At 43.8% G+C, this 16,485-nt stretch overlaps 1 protein-coding gene across 2 annotated transcripts; it reads right to left on the reverse strand.

The window, feature by feature from the left end:
- Window positions 1-666: 666 nt before the first annotated feature.
- Window positions 667-14,148, reverse strand: LOC116502536 (gap junction gamma-1 protein-like). 2 transcript variants are annotated; one of them, XM_032208419.1, is made up of 3 exons: window positions 13,827-14,148; window positions 4,126-5,274; window positions 667-1,441 (listed from the first exon to the last, which is right to left on the reverse strand). In XM_032208419.1, the coding sequence occupies exons 2-3, from the start codon at window positions 5,255-5,257 to the stop codon at window positions 1,434-1,436; spliced, it is 1,140 nt and encodes a 379-aa protein (XP_032064310.1). In that variant the 5' UTR covers window positions 5,258-5,274; window positions 13,827-14,148; the 3' UTR covers window positions 667-1,433. The 2 variants fall into 2 exon arrangements, with proteins under 2 accessions (XP_032064310.1, XP_032064318.1); XM_032208427.1 differs by lacking the exon at window positions 13,827-14,148 and adding an exon at window positions 12,776-12,877.
- Window positions 14,149-16,485: the final 2,337 nt, after the last annotated feature.

Consider the following 16,485-nt stretch of genomic DNA (forward strand, 5'->3'; position numbering starts at 1 on the left):
GTCTGACAGGACATGGTTATAGTCATATACTGTTGCCTGGCAATAAGGTGACTGAATTTTGCCTCCTACCAGTTCTTGGCAAGACACTACCTGAGAAATGCTTGCATGTTAAATTGGCCACAACTGTGACCCAGGATAAGACACTTCTTAAGACACCCCAACTCCATCTTAATAACTGCCATCTTAGTAAAGCTACCCTAAAATTCATAGCACACTTCACGACTTTTCATAAAAATACGATTGAAATGGGTGCATTAAGCTTTCACGTGTTAAACCTGTCTTCCTTCTTTTTAAGAAAATAACCCAAATTATTAACCCTCCAAATAATATATACATACACACACCATTCCTATTTGAAAGTCCGAAATATTTTAAGGATTTAACTCAGCTGCAAAGTTATGATTCCTTCTCCTGCCTTACAATATTTATTGATTTGCTGGGATCCACAGATTTCCCCCACTATGAAGTTAGTGAAGTTTTAGAGTACAACCAAGGAATCCTAATCTTCCATAGCTGTGAAAACCTTCTTACTAATTACTTTCCCACCCCCTGCAAAAAGAGTCAAGACATCAGGATTGCTATAAAAAAAATCTTGATTTTTTTTACCAAATATATATATATATATATATATATATATATATAAACTGTATATATTATACATCCATATAAAAGAACAAAAATTGAGAACCATTCCGGTAAATTATATATAAAAAAATTAAAACATAAAAAAACATTTCATGTCTGTCTCTGAGATGACTCAAACGTGACTTTGGTCCCCCTGCCATTCAGGAGGAACCGAGCACAGCTCCCCACAGAGGGCAAGGAAGGCAGACGCTGCTCATAAACCAGCATCTTGGAATGCAGCAGAATTATCTTTGGCCCAACCACCAATCTCTTCCATTATCTGGTAGTCAGGAAAGAGGAAACAAAAGATGAGGGAGTTTGACTTGTGCGCGCAGTAGATGAATCCTGAGCAAAATCCTGGAAAGTTGGAGATATCCTCTTATATACAGTAAACTGAAATAATATAAAGTATAAAGAAGGACACAATTGCAATGTAGCTAATAATTCAGTACCATTGGAAAGAGAGGTGAAAAAAGACAAAATGTCCTCTAGGTAAAGCAACAGTACATCTACAATTTGTATAAAAGTTTTTTTAAAAAGTTTCCCTTTTAGACCCATAAAAAGACACACATACAAAGACTTATGAAAGTAATCACTACAGCTGCTCCACCCACCCGGAATCTGGAACCTGGGGACTCAATATTATCTCCTTTTCGCTTTCCCTCCATAGAAATAAGATTGGAGCATATTCTTATCCCTCGACTTTTCAGTCAGGATACTTCCAAACATCAGGCTTATTTATGTGCATTTATGTACATGCTTTCGGTTCCCTCCATTTCTTCTTGTCACCTGGGCAGCTGTCCAGTGCTTCAGAGACCTGGAAATAAGAGGAAAAGGATTTTAGTCTCTCATTCCAATCTCTGAAGAATAGATCGCACACACACCCCTCTTCATTATCTCTTGGGGGGTTTCCAGCTTTCCTGGGGATATATAATTCTGCCTCTTCACACCATATACACGTCTGAGATTAATCCATCAGCATCCATGCATGTTTTTTCCCCCTGTGCCAGATTTTACATCCCTGTCCTAGCAAATGATATATTTGAACCCATGGAAATGACGAAACAGCTGGCAATTCAAAACTAATGGAGAAGTCGTATTGTCATTATACTCTTCAATGAGGGGCCCTTGGTGCTCTCTGAGCTTGGCTTTTGTCTTATCACCCAAAGTAGGTAACGTGGTGAAACGTCTAAAAGGCAACAACTAAGCTCAGAGAGCACCAAGGATCCCTCATTTCAGCCCCGAGTGACAAACCTTCCCCTTTATCGGGAGTCTTTAATAAAATTATTTGGGAAAAAGGGAGAAATTCTGAGAACTGTACAGATTACTGATGCATTTTTAAAAAAATGACTAAAACCACCCCAATCATTCCCCCTCAGTTTGCCCTTCCATCATGTCACTCATCATCTTGAGAAGAGCCACTTAATGAGAAAAACTGTTCGTTGTCCCAGGCACATTGCAAAGAGAGCTTAGAGCTGGGGTGTCAAACTCGATTTCACAGAGGGCCGCTTGATCTTATGGGGCCATTTGATCTTAGGGGGTTGTTTGATCTTGGGGGGGCTGGGGGGGGCAGGCTAGCTTGAGATCACTCGTGTTGGGGGCACCTGTGGTGGCCTGAGTACTCTGCCATTTAAAATGGGCTCCCAAGCTGTTTTCAGCTGCAAGGGTCTCCTGCAACCCTCAGCCAGCGAAAACAGAGCTCGGGAGGGCTGGCAGAGGCACCTTAGGCTGGCCCTTCACTGTTCCCAGGGTGGCCCGTGGGCCAGTTCTAAGCACCTCGTGGGCCAGATCTGGCCCCTGGGCCTTGAATTTGACACCTCTGGCTTAGAGCAAGGATCCCATCCTGGACCATATCAGGATTTTGTTTGCACTTGGGGAGGCGGGGGGCGGGGTAGTCATTGCTGCCGACTGTGTGGATGGGGCTGGGATAGACCGGGGCTGCACAGGCCAGGCCCTCACCATTTCCAGGACAGCTCCACGGGACAATTCTGGGCCTATCATGGGCCAAATCCACAGGAAAATTCTGGGCCTATCACAGGCCATGTGTTTGACACCACTGGCTTAGAGGCATGCTTGGTTCAGAGAACGTATAAGTGGATCCAACAGCTAAAAGCCCCAAGAAACCAACCAGTCACCACTGTTCCCTCTAAGGTGCCTGGCTGCGCGGCCGCGCACGTGGCAAGAAAACACTGCGCAGCCATTTCTAACTGCGCGCAGTAATTTCTGTCACAGGCAGAAAGGGAATATCTGCTGCCTCCTCCTCCTCCAACAGCACTTCCGGATTTGCCGCCCGACACAGCTGAGGTGAAGCCGCCAAAGCTCCCGTCAGCACCCCCGCCCGTGGCAGTGGTGCCTCTCCCTCCACGCAGAGCACCTGAGCTGGCCCTGCGTTATCCCTCCCCCTCCCTCCTCCGCCGTGCTTTTGAGGAGCCATGAGGTCGCGGGAGCTAGTAGGAAGGCGGCAGAGGGGGCGGGAGCAGGAAAAAAAGACCTCATGGCTTCTCAAAAGCACGGTGGAGGCAGTGGCAGGGGTAGCCCAGAGCCCAGCTCAGGTGCTCCGAGGGGAGAGGGAGGCACCACCGCTGCTGCCATGGGTGGGGGCGCCTGCTGGAGCTTTGGCTGCTTCACCTCGGCTGCAGCGCTGGGCAGAAAATGTGTTGGTGATGTTGGAGGAGGAGGCGAAAGTGGCAGCAATTATTCTAGTGGCGGCGGGGGCTCATTGGCATCTTCAGTGGCAGCCCTGCCCCCTGTGAAAAAAACCAAAAATGGATCCACGCAGATGACATCGCCGCAACATGACTGGAGGAGGAATTCTGAGAGTTGAAGTCCACAAATCTTAAAGCTGTCAGGTTTGAAGACCCCTGGGTTTTTTCCCCCTAAAACGTTATGGGTGCAAGGATCTTGTAACTTGACAACTTTAAGACTTGCATGCTTCACTGCCAGAGTTTCTGAGCCAACATGACTGGAGGAGGAATTCTGGGAGTTGAAGTCCACAAATCTTAAAGCTGTCAGGTTTGAAGACCCCTGGAGTTTTTTTCCCTAAAGGGTTATGGGTGCAAGGATCTTGTAACTTGACAGCTTTAAGACTGTCACACTTCAAATGCCAGACTTTCTGAGCCAAGTTTTTGGTTGCTAAGCAGGACCGTTGTTAAGTGATACTGATATTATATAACACTTTTAATTAAATGGGTACCTTGAATAAACATAACTTTGAGTTTCAAATAATACTGATTTTGTTGTTGTCTTAGGTGACATCTGTGAAAAAAATTCAAGTGCTCAGGCATGAAAATATGCCGCTCAAACACTACTTTTCTGCTCACACTGAAAAAAAAATAGAGGGAACATTGCCAGTCACCCCAATTACTTTTTAAGCACAATCAAATTCAGACTCAGAATAAGGGTTCCTGCCAAGATGGCCCATTTTTGCCCATCGTTGATTGACTTTTTCTAACACACTGTTGCTGACCTCCAAACAAAACCTTGTTCCCCATCCACACTTACCACTAGCTCGTTCACAAGCTGTTCCTTCCTTCTCGTGGGCCAAGTTGAAGCGATTCTGCTCTGCAGCCAGTCCATTAGATTCAGGGCTGCTACTTCGCAAAGGGCTGGCGATCCCCTCCGGCTGCATTTGGAAAGCCATTTCTAGATGCTCCTGGGCTACCCTCAGGTGTTTACGCAGTCGCTCCAATTCGTGGCTGGGGAGTCTCGATGTCACCGGGTAACGCTCGGCAGCCATCCTCTCCCCCCTGTAACCCAATTTCTCCTTGGTCAATTGGCCCTTGGAGGGATGTTTCTTCAGAGAGTGGTAGGTTGGAGGTGCAGAGGGATCCTTCTGAGCATACTGGGGCTTTGGGGGTGGAGCATCGTCCTTAAGGCCACGGAGTGCATCCCGGATCCCCCCACAGCCCAGGTGGAAGAGCTCACAGATACTGAGAAGCAGGCAGAGCCCACTCACAGCATACATGATTAGGAGGAAGATGGTTTTCTCAGTGGGGCGAGAGACAAAGCAATCCACGGTGTGAGGGCAGGGGCTGCTTTTGCATATATATGAGGGGTTAACCTCGAATTGGTAGAGCATATATTGCCCCATCAGAAAGCCCACCTCAAAAGCCGAACGGGCCAGCAGCTGCAGCACATATGCTGTCATCAAACCATCCTTTTTGATGCGCCGGCGGCCATCATGTTTCTGGCTCTCAGGCTCCTTCACCTCCTTCTCAGGCTCAATCTCCTCAAAGATCATGGGGTCCTCCTCCCCATTGTCCTCCGCCTCCTCATAATCACGGGCAGCACCATGTCGCACCACAGGTGCCCGTCTTTTTCGAGGAGGTTGGCGTGAAAGCCGGTGCAGCGCAAAGCCCAGGTACATCACTGAGGGTGTAGCTATCATAATGATCTGGAAAATCCAAAAACGGACATGCGAAAGGGGGGCAAAGGAATCATAGCAGACATTTTCACAGCCTGGCTGCTGTGTATTGCAGACAAACTTGCTCTGTTCATCGTAGTAGATGGACTCGCCACCGACAGCAGTCAAGACAATGCGGAAGACAATCAACACTGTCAGCCACACCTTTCCCACAAAAGTTGAATGCTGGTTGATCTCCTCAAGGAGGCGAGTCAGGAAGCTCCAGCTCATTTTGGCTCAGCGTATGCCTGCAGCCAAGATACACAATAGGCAAAAGGTTAAACTGAGAAAAATTTGTCGGGATTATCCCACTCTAGAAGTCAGGGGAAAGGTCCCCTCCTCACCCATCTCCAGCCACCCCTGAAAGCATAGAGCATTAGGAAAACCGAAATAACAAAATGTTGAGATAAGAAAACAAAAGGAAAACAGTAAAGGACACAAACAGAGCAATCCTGCAATGATAACAATAGGGAGAGGCAGCCTTATGACCTGTATAGGACAAATATGTTCTTTTTTCCTTCTTTTCCTTTCATCTTTCACCGCCCACAATAATAAGAATTAACTGCAGAAATGTCAGAATTGATGAATCTCAGAGAAATGCTAGGGGTGATGTCAGCAGAGAATGGGGCTTATGAATCTTTGATCTATGACCTTCTTTGACAAAACACAATTCCAGAGGACTTTATTTTAATCCCTAAAAGCAATGAAACAACAGCACTTTTCTAATGTTGCATGACAGAAATCCCCAGGAACACATGTGCCATCCTACCCCAAAGGTGCCTTTGTCAGCAGCACTTTCTATCACACGCATGGCCCCATCTATAACATCTGGAGGGAAATAAATACATGGCCTTTGCTACTACTTTAAAACTTCCTTTCTTTTAACAAAACTATGTAACATCAGCGTCATGTCATCCAAAACTGAATTTGTTTGTTTATAAATTATTGAAGGCAATAACTTCAAGGTTTTTTTCCAAATGCTATTAAGAAAACTTTCCCAGGAAATTCAAGAGTTTTAGATTCTGAACTTTTCCTCTGAATCCTCATGGGCTTCAGAACATGAACTGAAATACTTGCTCTCTTGTTTCTTGATTTCAAGTGCGTATTTTTCAAAGGCAAATCAGTTGCATTCAAATGCTACAGTGGGGTTCCCAAACCTTTTCTTTAGAATTGGTTTTTTTAATAGGTAACATTTCAGGAGACACCAACTACAAGACCTCAGTGGAACCACTTGACATGAGATTTTTGACAAGAGCCACTAAATTCATTGAAATTCACATCCAGGAAAAGTAAACAGTAAACAACTTCCAATATTGGAATAAAATTCCAATACACCAGCATGAACTAATTTTAGTACAGGACTAATTTTATTTATAAATAAATGTAGAGAGATTATATATTAGCTAAAAAAAATCTTAAAACTTACACTTGGAAACAAAGAATTTAATCCATATTTATCCAAACACAACTTCTACTTAGAAGATGAGGAAATTCTCAGATTTGAAAATGGATTTTCCCCAATCTTCCCAGTATCTTTCTCCAGACTTTCAGAAACCCCCGAAGCCAAATGACATCAAACTTAGCTTCATTTCCTTAAAAAATTTAACCTCACCTTTGAAAACCTCTCTAATGATGTGCCAATTGAACACCACACAATCTCCACAGCAATTGAATACATTACTTTTTAAATATGTACTAGCAGTATCTTGCATATGAACATACATACATACATACACACACACACACACACAACAAAAAACACATGAGGCAAAAGAGACAAAAAGAGATGCAAAACTGGCCATGGATTCTTATCAGTTTGACATATATTAGCTACCATACATTGTTTAAAAGGTGGCAATTTATCACCCTCAGAATAGACTAAGAAAGCAACTGCTCTTTCTCTCCCTCTCACAGTTCATAGATTCAGCTCAAAGCAAATTGAGTGTCAGATGAAGTTACCAGAAAAGTCTTCTATCACTACTGGCAGCTTCAAGGAATCCAACTTGGGTTGGGATACCGCACCTAGGAGGAGAAGGCACCTCTCTTCAAATCTTCATCTAAGCTTCCTCTCCCAAATTAATATCTCTAAAGCAGGGCTGTCAAACTCATGGCCCTGGAGCCGGATGCACCACAGGCTAGCCACGCCCACGCTCAGTTTAGTGAAAGGGGGGATCACGATATGTCATGTGACTGCGCCATGATGACACGAGTTTGACATCCTTGCTCTAAAGCAGTGGTTCTCAACCTTCCCAACGCCGCGACCCTTTAATACAGTTCCTCATGCTGTGGTGACCCCCAACCATAAAATTATTTTCGTTGCTACTTCATAACTGTAATTTTGCTACTGTTATGAATCATAATGTAAATATCTGATATGCAGGATGTATTTTCACTATTACAAATTGAATATAATTAAAGCATAGTGATTAATCACAAAAACAATATGTAATTATATATTGTGAAATATTTATTTCTAATTACAAATAAATGAAATTTTGTCTTGAAGCATGATGTAGCATGGGTAACAGTCTAAATATAACAACAGTAAACTACATTGCTACATTTTGCGACAATATTTGCAATGTGAAATAACAGAGCATTGTTCGACGCATCCAACTCGTTGCAGTTGCACAAAATGTGGTGAAACTCACTTAACAACGCTCTTGCTTAGCAACCAAAATTTTGGGCTCAATTGTGGTCATACGTTCTCTTTCTTTTTCTTTCTTTTTTTCTTTCATCTCTCTCTCCCACTTTCTTTTTCTTTTCTTTCTTTCTTCCTTCCTCTCTCTCTCTCTTTCCGTCTGTCTCTGTGTGTGGCTCTGTCTCTTTCTCCTTCCTCCCCCCATTTCTGTCACTGTGTGTCTCTGTGTGTGTGTGTCTCTCTCTCTCTCTGTCACTCTCTGTGTGTGTATGTGTCTGTCTCTCTCACTCACTCACTCACTCTGTCTCTCTCTCTCTCTGTATCTCTCCCTTCCTCCCTCCCTCCCTCTTTCTGTCTCTCTCTGTCTCTGTGTTTGTCTGTCCGTCTGATTCCCTCCCTCCCTTTCTGTCTCTCTCTCACTCACACACACAGACACACATACTGTGGCCACCTTGCTGAGTGTTCCAATCACATTTGAAACACTCAACAATTGGCCTGCATTTTTGCAGCATTCTGCAACCATAGAACCAAAATATATGGTTAAAAGTACCTGGCAGCATTTTTCCCTGGGGGGCTCCGCAGAACATCCCAAGACTGATACCACCACATCTCCCCTCTTCGGGACCCCGCTGGTCCCCCTCGTATTCTTCATCTTCCAGCCGCGGCCCCACACCATAGAAAACATAGGCACACACACGTCCCGTGCAATTACAGCCAGAGCAGGACCATATCCCCTCTCCCAACTGGCCCTTCCTCCCTTGGAGGGCTTTGGGGGGAAGCTTCTGCAGAAGCCCAGGCAAGTGAGAACAAGTTCCCACCGTTAACGAAGACTCTGAGATTGTAATTGTGCAGGACGTGCGCGTGCCCATGTTTTTCACGGCGTGGGCCCGCAGCTGGAAGGCAAGGAACGTGAAGGGGACCAGCGGGGCCTCGTCCTTCTGAACAGGACCTGTCCCGAAGAGGGTAGATGTGGTGGCATCAGTCTTGGGATGTTCTGCGAAGCCCCCAGGGAAAAACACCACAGAGGATGGCTGTTTAACCAGGCAGCTGTCAGAGAGAAGAGGGCAGCATGCACCTGTGTCTTAGGCGACACCTGTGAAAAGGTCGTTCGACCCCCAAAGGGGTCGCGACCCACAGGGTTGAGAACCGCTGCTCTAAAGGAAAAAAACCAGAATGCAGGTGTCTATAAATTTCCTTGCAGCTGGATTCACTGTAAATTTCAACCCTTCCTTCTCTAGAGAATTGTAATCCTTCTCCCCAACAATGCTTTTTTTGCAAATAAGAAAAAGTGTAATTCCAGCACATAGACACCACCTCCCTAAAAACACATATGTAGACATCACAACATTTCATACATAAGGCTGAAGAGATGTGAAGCAAGTCAACCAAGCTGGACAGAAGCAATCAATTGCAAGGGTGAATTTTCATAGACTTTTCTTTTTCCTGTTCCTTCACTGTCCATTTAGTCCTAAAATCCATGAATGAGGTTTGGCAAAAAAAACTCCTGAGAGTCAGTATGTCTTAGCTGTTGGATGGATGCCACATCCTGGTAGACTGGGATGGGCATGACGCTCCAGTGGTTATGCACAATGAATGTGTCCTGAAGTAAGGGAGGTACTCATAAAAGGATGCCACATAGTAGAAACTGTAATCCTAGGGAATAGTTCTGTTCTTCATTGATGCTTGCTTGCCAAGGTCAAAGGTAGCAAGCTCCCTAATGCTCTGTTTATTGCTTTCACCACTTTAATCTACCTTAATATAATTGAGAATCAACCACAAAGCAGTGAAACCAAGTTTCCAGATGGGGCTAGAGACCTGATCAAGAAGCAAATCAAAACTCTTGACTTTGCCAATCACAAGGAGGTCTAGAATAGATAATCTCAGTTCCACTTGTAACTTCCTCTCCCCTCCCCCAAAGAAATCTCTTTTCAATCTACTGATATGTGAAGTCACTACAAGAGACATATGAGTTGTAGAAAGTTAGCACCCACACCTCTCCTAGAAGAATGAAATATTCTAGAAATATTAAAAAGGCAGAATATTATATTTCCCTGGATGAGAAAAGGAGAAATGTGTTTTTAAAGAGCAGCTCCCTGCCCCCAGGATATATTTGGTGCACATTAAGACTGGGCCAGCCTATCTACAAGACAATTAGAACTTCAGGTCCAGGGTGATGGGATTAAGACATGACCCTCACAGCATAATAGGATTAGCCCTCTACCAATTTAGCAGCAGGGCTTACTGTATTGCAAAATCACCTCGGGACATTATATCACCCAGCAAGGTTCAACCAAACTTAGCTCAGACAACCTTAGCTATGACCCCTGCATAGCTCCCTGGGAGTCTGACAACCAATAAAATAAATTTCTTGCACAGCAACAGGAAGCTCAAGGGCAAGGCCCAAGAGAGGGTATAAATACCTTTCTCTTTCCACTCCATGTGTTCAGCTGCACCAGGACCTCAAACCCATGTCATCCTGTTCATCAATAAACCAACTTTCCAATCAGCCTCCATGTATCCAGTGTCTTTCTCCCCACTTGGAACTGAACCCAGATGGATATTTCTTCCAACAGTCATCTACTTCCCAACATGGTGACTGGACGTTATGATTGGATGACTGGAGTAGTTTAAGTGCCTGAGAAGGCAAGGCTTTTCACTGCATTAAGCATGGAAGCTCCAACTATGTAATTTCTTTTACCTTAGGACAAAAGCTCATTGGCTGTCAGTTCTGTATAAGCCCTTCATACATTTTAGTAGTTATGATCTACGCTATCGATCTAAAACAGTCAAATGTAATCATTTAATCCCTGTTGCATTTAATTTGCAATCAGGACAGTTGGATGATAAAGAGCTTCATCTGGAAGTAATGAAACAGAGGCAATGGAAAATGCTTTCATTCTGTACTCTCCTTAATAACAGGAAAATTTGCTTAGGTCTACCCACCCGCTCCAGATGATGCTCAAGGACACAATCAGCGCAAGACTTAAAATAGTCTTTTGCTTTGATTTTGTATTTGCATTTTTTTTCTTATCCTTGAAATGAGAAAAGATCCTCAGTGGTAAAAGAAAGGGACTATTTCTAAACTGTCCATGTTAACAAACAATATATTGGAGAAACATTTTGCTAATGTTACAGTGACAATCCCCAGAGTGTGACCAATTAACTTAATTCAGTGGGTTTAGGGGTAGCATGTTGTCATATAACTTCACAGTAGCACACACAGGGCTGTTTAATCAATGTCATATTTGGAGGTACCTATGCCTGTAGAATGCATTGTTATCAATTGTTCAGAAAACAAATATCTGAATTCATACAAACTCACTTTATTACAGGATTTGGATTCCCCCAATACTTGATTTTTTAAAATAATAAATGAATAACACATGATGAGTAACACATGAAACATCAGTCTTTCCTATTTCCAAACTAAGATGAGTGTTCTACCTTGAATCAATCAGTTTATCACCATTACTATATAATTAAATCCATCTGACTAATCCAACAGGGATATTATCACTTATTTATCTAATCAGCACTAAAGAGCAAAAGTAACAGAAATATAGATGTCTGCCAGAAAATAAGCATAGTAGACTGAAAATAAATTAAAGCACACACAAGGTAATTCAAATGATGGGACAGAGACCACAGTGTCCAAGTCAGGTGGGGAGTGAAAGATGAGAAGGACTAACTGAGGCAGGTGAGCAGTATTATCTTACATTCAGATTTTAAATATCTCCTTTAAAGAGAAAGGATATCCTCCTACACTTCATAACTCATCCTTTATAGGCACGTACTGATAACAAAAGCATTCAAAATGCACTGGTTATCAAGATGTGTGCAGCTACAAAACACTCAAAAGCATGCTAGTAGGCATTTGGTGTTTACCTATTTAACACTTAATGTTTAATTCTAAAGAAAGCAGGAAATTGATTTGAATCTATTGCTAAAAACTAGCAAAAATGACTTTACCACCAAGCACCCTCTCTCCTTAAGTAACACATCTGAAATGGAGAAAGTTTGCAGATAGCAAACAGTAGAATTTGTGTCTATGAATTGCTGTTTTATTTCCAAGCCACAAGATTGGAAATCTGATTAAATACCTCACTCCCATCTCTGGATGGTAAAACTTGTAGTAAATAAAACAAAGGAGATCCTGGGAGTCCATGTGTCTCCCACCCCAATGCTAGTGGAAACTCCACTTAAATATTTCTATGCAAGGAATATTTTGTGCTCAACTATGCCCAGAAGAGAAAATAATGTAATATGAGAAGGTACCTTCACTGTGAATAGCTGTTTCAGAGCATTCAAAACTCAATTACTTCAAGTTTAACAAATGCACTTTGTACCGGCCCAGCATTATTTTCTTTAAACACACAATGAAAGCACTCAGGAGCTACTTAGCTTCCAAGTGAACTGGGCTTAGGCAGTTTTGCAATTAGTTCATACTCCTTATGGCTAAGAAGAATGAATAGTATGCAGGATCTGAAGATCCAATGAGTCTTTAAAAAAACCTATCATACAAAGTGAATGGAGTCCAACTTCAACGTTTTCTACCTTAAAATGAATGCAAGGCTTCATTTACTGTCTACAATTACAAGGCACATTAATAATTGCAGTTTACAATCTGAAATAAGTTCATAACTCTAGCCATTCAAATAAATCTTTTAAGTCCACAAAAAAATATTATATTTCCTGTTAATCTCAATCTTTCAGGCATGTAAGGAAACTACATAAGGATGCCCCTAAAGAAAAGGTCAGGAATGTGGAAGATAAAGAATTTTTCTTGTAGCTGCTTTAACAATTTACAACTCCATATCACCAGAGTGGAAAAATTTGTCTCCTCTCCCCTTCATTCTTTCAGGAAGCAACAGCGTTGGGTTTTAAAAAATGATGCAACATCAACAAGATCCCCAGGAAATTTCTTTATCCACCAAACCACAGTTTTGCTACCTGGACAAAAGTAATTTAGATCATACCTTGTTTACTTGATCAGATAATAGCATTAGCAAATACCAATTACACAGTCAGTTTAACGCCTCTAGAAATACTAATTTGTGCAACTTTCCAAAATCAGGTGATCTCCATGAACCTTCTCCTTCAGTACTTACAGTTCTTAGCCAGCATTGAGGGGCATTTTTCGGCAGAGCTCAAGAAATCTAAATAATACTACTGTAATATAAAAGTTCGAGAGGAAGGGGTGGGGGTTGTAGGAAGCTGCCCAGGATAAAAAATGGTCAATATCCGCCATGTGGCTGGAGCCAACAACATCAGAGAACCAGCTGGCTTAGACTGCTGCCCAAAAGAACAGACACAACTTGCCAAGTAAGTGAGAAGCCGACTTTCTTAGCCAATATACCTCCATCAGAGGTAGCAAATCCCACGTGGGTATAATCTAAAGAGTTGGTCATTATACCCAACTTTTTTCATCCTTAATTATCATATATAATTTAAAGTATTGACTGCCAACGGGCACTTCCTATCAAAATGGGGCAAATATATACTTCATAATACACGAAACACTTAACTACTTCGAAGCCCCAGGTATATCACTCTGCCCACTCTCTCATTAAGCCTTTAAAAAAAATCTCGTTCCAAAGTAATTTTGTTTCCCAGTGGAAACTAGGACTGATTAAAAATAAGCTTGGTTTAATGCTTTATGGGAAATTAGGGGCAAGGGGAGGAAGGTACCAGGATCCTGAACAAAATAGGAGGGTCGCTTAATGGGCAGCCCAAAATCAGAATCTGGGTAGAGGAACGGCACTATGATCACGGCTTGAAACAATGCATTTTCCAAGAACAGCATTACTGTCTCGCACAAAGGAACTCCACCAAAGCCTTCCATGCATAACGGGAGAATGCATGGAAGGGCAACCACCCAGAAACCGAAAAGGAGGGAAAGGCCATGAATCCGATCCTGGAGAAGGGGGGGTGCTCTAATTCCTAAGAAACCCTAAAGACGACACCGCCACCCCTCCCGCCACCCTTCTATTTCCCTCCCCGGGAATTCAATATTGGCATCAGAGCCTCACTACGCGAGTATCGGGAGTGGGCTCCTTGCAGAAGAGCCGCGTGGCTCGAGAAGACAGGACACCCCTTACCCTCAACCCAATCCATCCCGACAGGGTACCCACCCCCCCGGCACCCTGGAAGCCCACTTACTGGATATCCGCCCGGCGAACCTCACAAAGACGCGCGCCCTGGTGCAATTCCTCTTCTCCCGCCCGCCCAAACAAAGGGCTACAAACGGTCACCGCCCCCAGCCTCCTCAGCTCCGCCTCCAGGACGACCCCCGCCCCTTTTCCCTCGGCTAGAGTATCCGAAGGCGGCTGATGGAGGTGAGCGGGCAAAAAGCCCGCGTGCTTCCAAGGGAGTGTTATACACGTGGACAGATATTCCCCACCCCATTTAAGTGCGGCTCGCCGCCTTTATCGATCTAGCGGCGCCGGAGAAGAAAACAAAACTGTCCTTTAAGGAAAGGAGACGGTTCTTTACAGGGCGAAAGCTGAGGCGCGCTCTGGTTTTCTTGGCGGAGGGGGAAGAGGTGGGGTTGCCAATACTTGCAACCAGTTAGGCGGCATTGCAGAACCTAGTGAGTCACGCGTGCAGTCGGCCAAAGCAAGAAGGATGTCGGTGCGGGCGACAGTAACCCCACGGGGGGAAATAAAAGTGATCGCGTTCCTAAGAATTGTGGAAATGACTAACAAATCTCTCGCCCTGGGAAAACCACGTGCAAGAGAAATCCCGAAAGTGTTTTTCCAAAAGGCAATTGAAAAACACTGCCTTTTGGAAAAGCAGCTTTGGGATAACCCTGACCTTGGATGATTGAGAATCTCCATAGACGTGCAAGACAAAGTTGCACCGCAGAGAGGCCGGACAGTTTACCCCCCCTGTCGATTTCAGGAGGTGTAATCGCGAACGCGCGGGGGAGAAGTGCGCACCAGCCGGGCAACAGCGATCCTGTTTAGCTGCAACTGCTCTCCTGCTCGTGGCGTTCCTTGTTCAGAAAGACTGGTTGAGCTAGTATAGATGGGACTCCCTGGGTCCCTTGCCGCATTAGCACAGGAGCAAAGTAACCGAAAGAGCAAACAACCAAACCTTCGGGCTTGTTAAAGGATCTGATATAACGAACCAGTCAGACCGTGGATTCTTTTCGAAAGCAAGAGGACTTAGGAACACCAATACCTTTTCCATTCTGCAATGCAAATATTGTCAGAAACGGACCTACGATTGCATGGAAAAGATTCAAACCACTGGTTTGAATTAATCACCGGTTAATAAATTTAACCACTGGTTCCTCAAAGGTCCCCCTCGTCCATTAGAAATTTGCAAGAGAGCTTTATTCAAATTCCTCAGATCTACTCAGATGTGTTCAAGATGTGTTCAACCTTTCTGTGGAAAGGAGCATTGGTGGAGAGGGTTGTTAGATACTGAACTGAAAATGGAATCCTCTGGATGGAGTACGGAAAAAGTGGGGAGGGCCTTCTCAAGTAACTGTTAGGAGTGACAAAACAGCCACAGGGTGGAGGATTGGCTGAACCTCCTAGGCCCAGGAACACTCATAGAATTTAGGATGTGTCACTTGCTTCTTGTGGGCTTAGAAAAAGTTACGTACCCCATCCACAATCAGTCCGTGTCTATTAAACCAAGGGCACTGAAATACAGTATAGACATCTTGCAAGCTTATGTGTGTTCAGATCTAATTGTTTTAAGTAGTTATCTTACTCAAAGTATGACGTGCCAGACAAATCACAGAGAAACTGAAAAGGGACTTGTGCATTGCATGTGCAAAGCCTTTCTACTACGATTCCTCATAAGCAAGTAACACTTGAGTTCCATATTGTATAGGTGTGTTACCCTCTCTGGCTAATTTTTGCAAAAATGCACTATCTTTTGCAAATAAATATTTAAAATACATTTTTGTTGGCAGAAGTATGAATTGTAACTATTATTCATCTCCCAAAATTTCAAGCTAAAGCATATTATAGTAAACTGGGAAAATGCAGAGCTTGTTTTTGGATTCCTTTTTAACCAAATTACAGAAGTATATTGATGCATAATGGATCATTTTCCTTAGTCCACATATGGAACATTCTACTAGTTTAGAAATCTTACTTCTTCCCTGAAGCATGTATGGGTAAAATGAGGGATGTCAAACTGGTGGCCCATAGCTGTATGTGTCACATGCAGGCCATGCCCACCCTGGCTTCGCAAAGGCAAAAAAGTTGTGATATATCTTGATACATAACGCAGGGGTGGGCTGCTGGGGGCTCGCAGGGGTTTGGGAGAACCTCTAGCTAAGATTCTGTCTAGTTCAGAGAACCCCCAAATCCCACTCCTGGCTGGCCCCATCCACCCCTCCCCTCCCAGGAGTTCCCACGCGGCCCATTTTGGATGAAGGTAAGCTCAGGGCGCATGTGGAGGCTCAGGGAGGGTGAAAAACAGGCCTATCAGAAATTCAGGAAGGCCAGAAACGGGCCTGTTTCTGGCCTCCAGAGGGCCTCTGGAGCCTGGGGAGGCCGTTTTCACCCTCCCGGAGGATCGAAAAACACCTCCAAAGTCTGGGGAGGGCAAAAACACACCCCTCTGTGGTGCAGGAGGCTGGCTAGGCCATGGCCATGCTCACCCAGCAACTGGGCAGAGAACCCGTTGCTAAAAATTTTGAAGCCCACCCCTAACCACGTGATGCAATCAAGTTTGACACGCGTGGGTAAAATGAAGCTCAAAGTTACCTTTAACAGTTACAGCAGTTGTAAACATCTGTACTGAGGTTTTAATTAAAGTGTCAGTCTATACATGTCATATGCTGTTAGATATTGAA

This window comes from Thamnophis elegans, chromosome 1 (assembly GCF_009769535.1).
Source record: "Thamnophis elegans isolate rThaEle1 chromosome 1, rThaEle1.pri, whole genome shotgun sequence".
Taxonomy (NCBI): domain Eukaryota; kingdom Metazoa; phylum Chordata; class Lepidosauria; order Squamata; family Colubridae; genus Thamnophis; species Thamnophis elegans.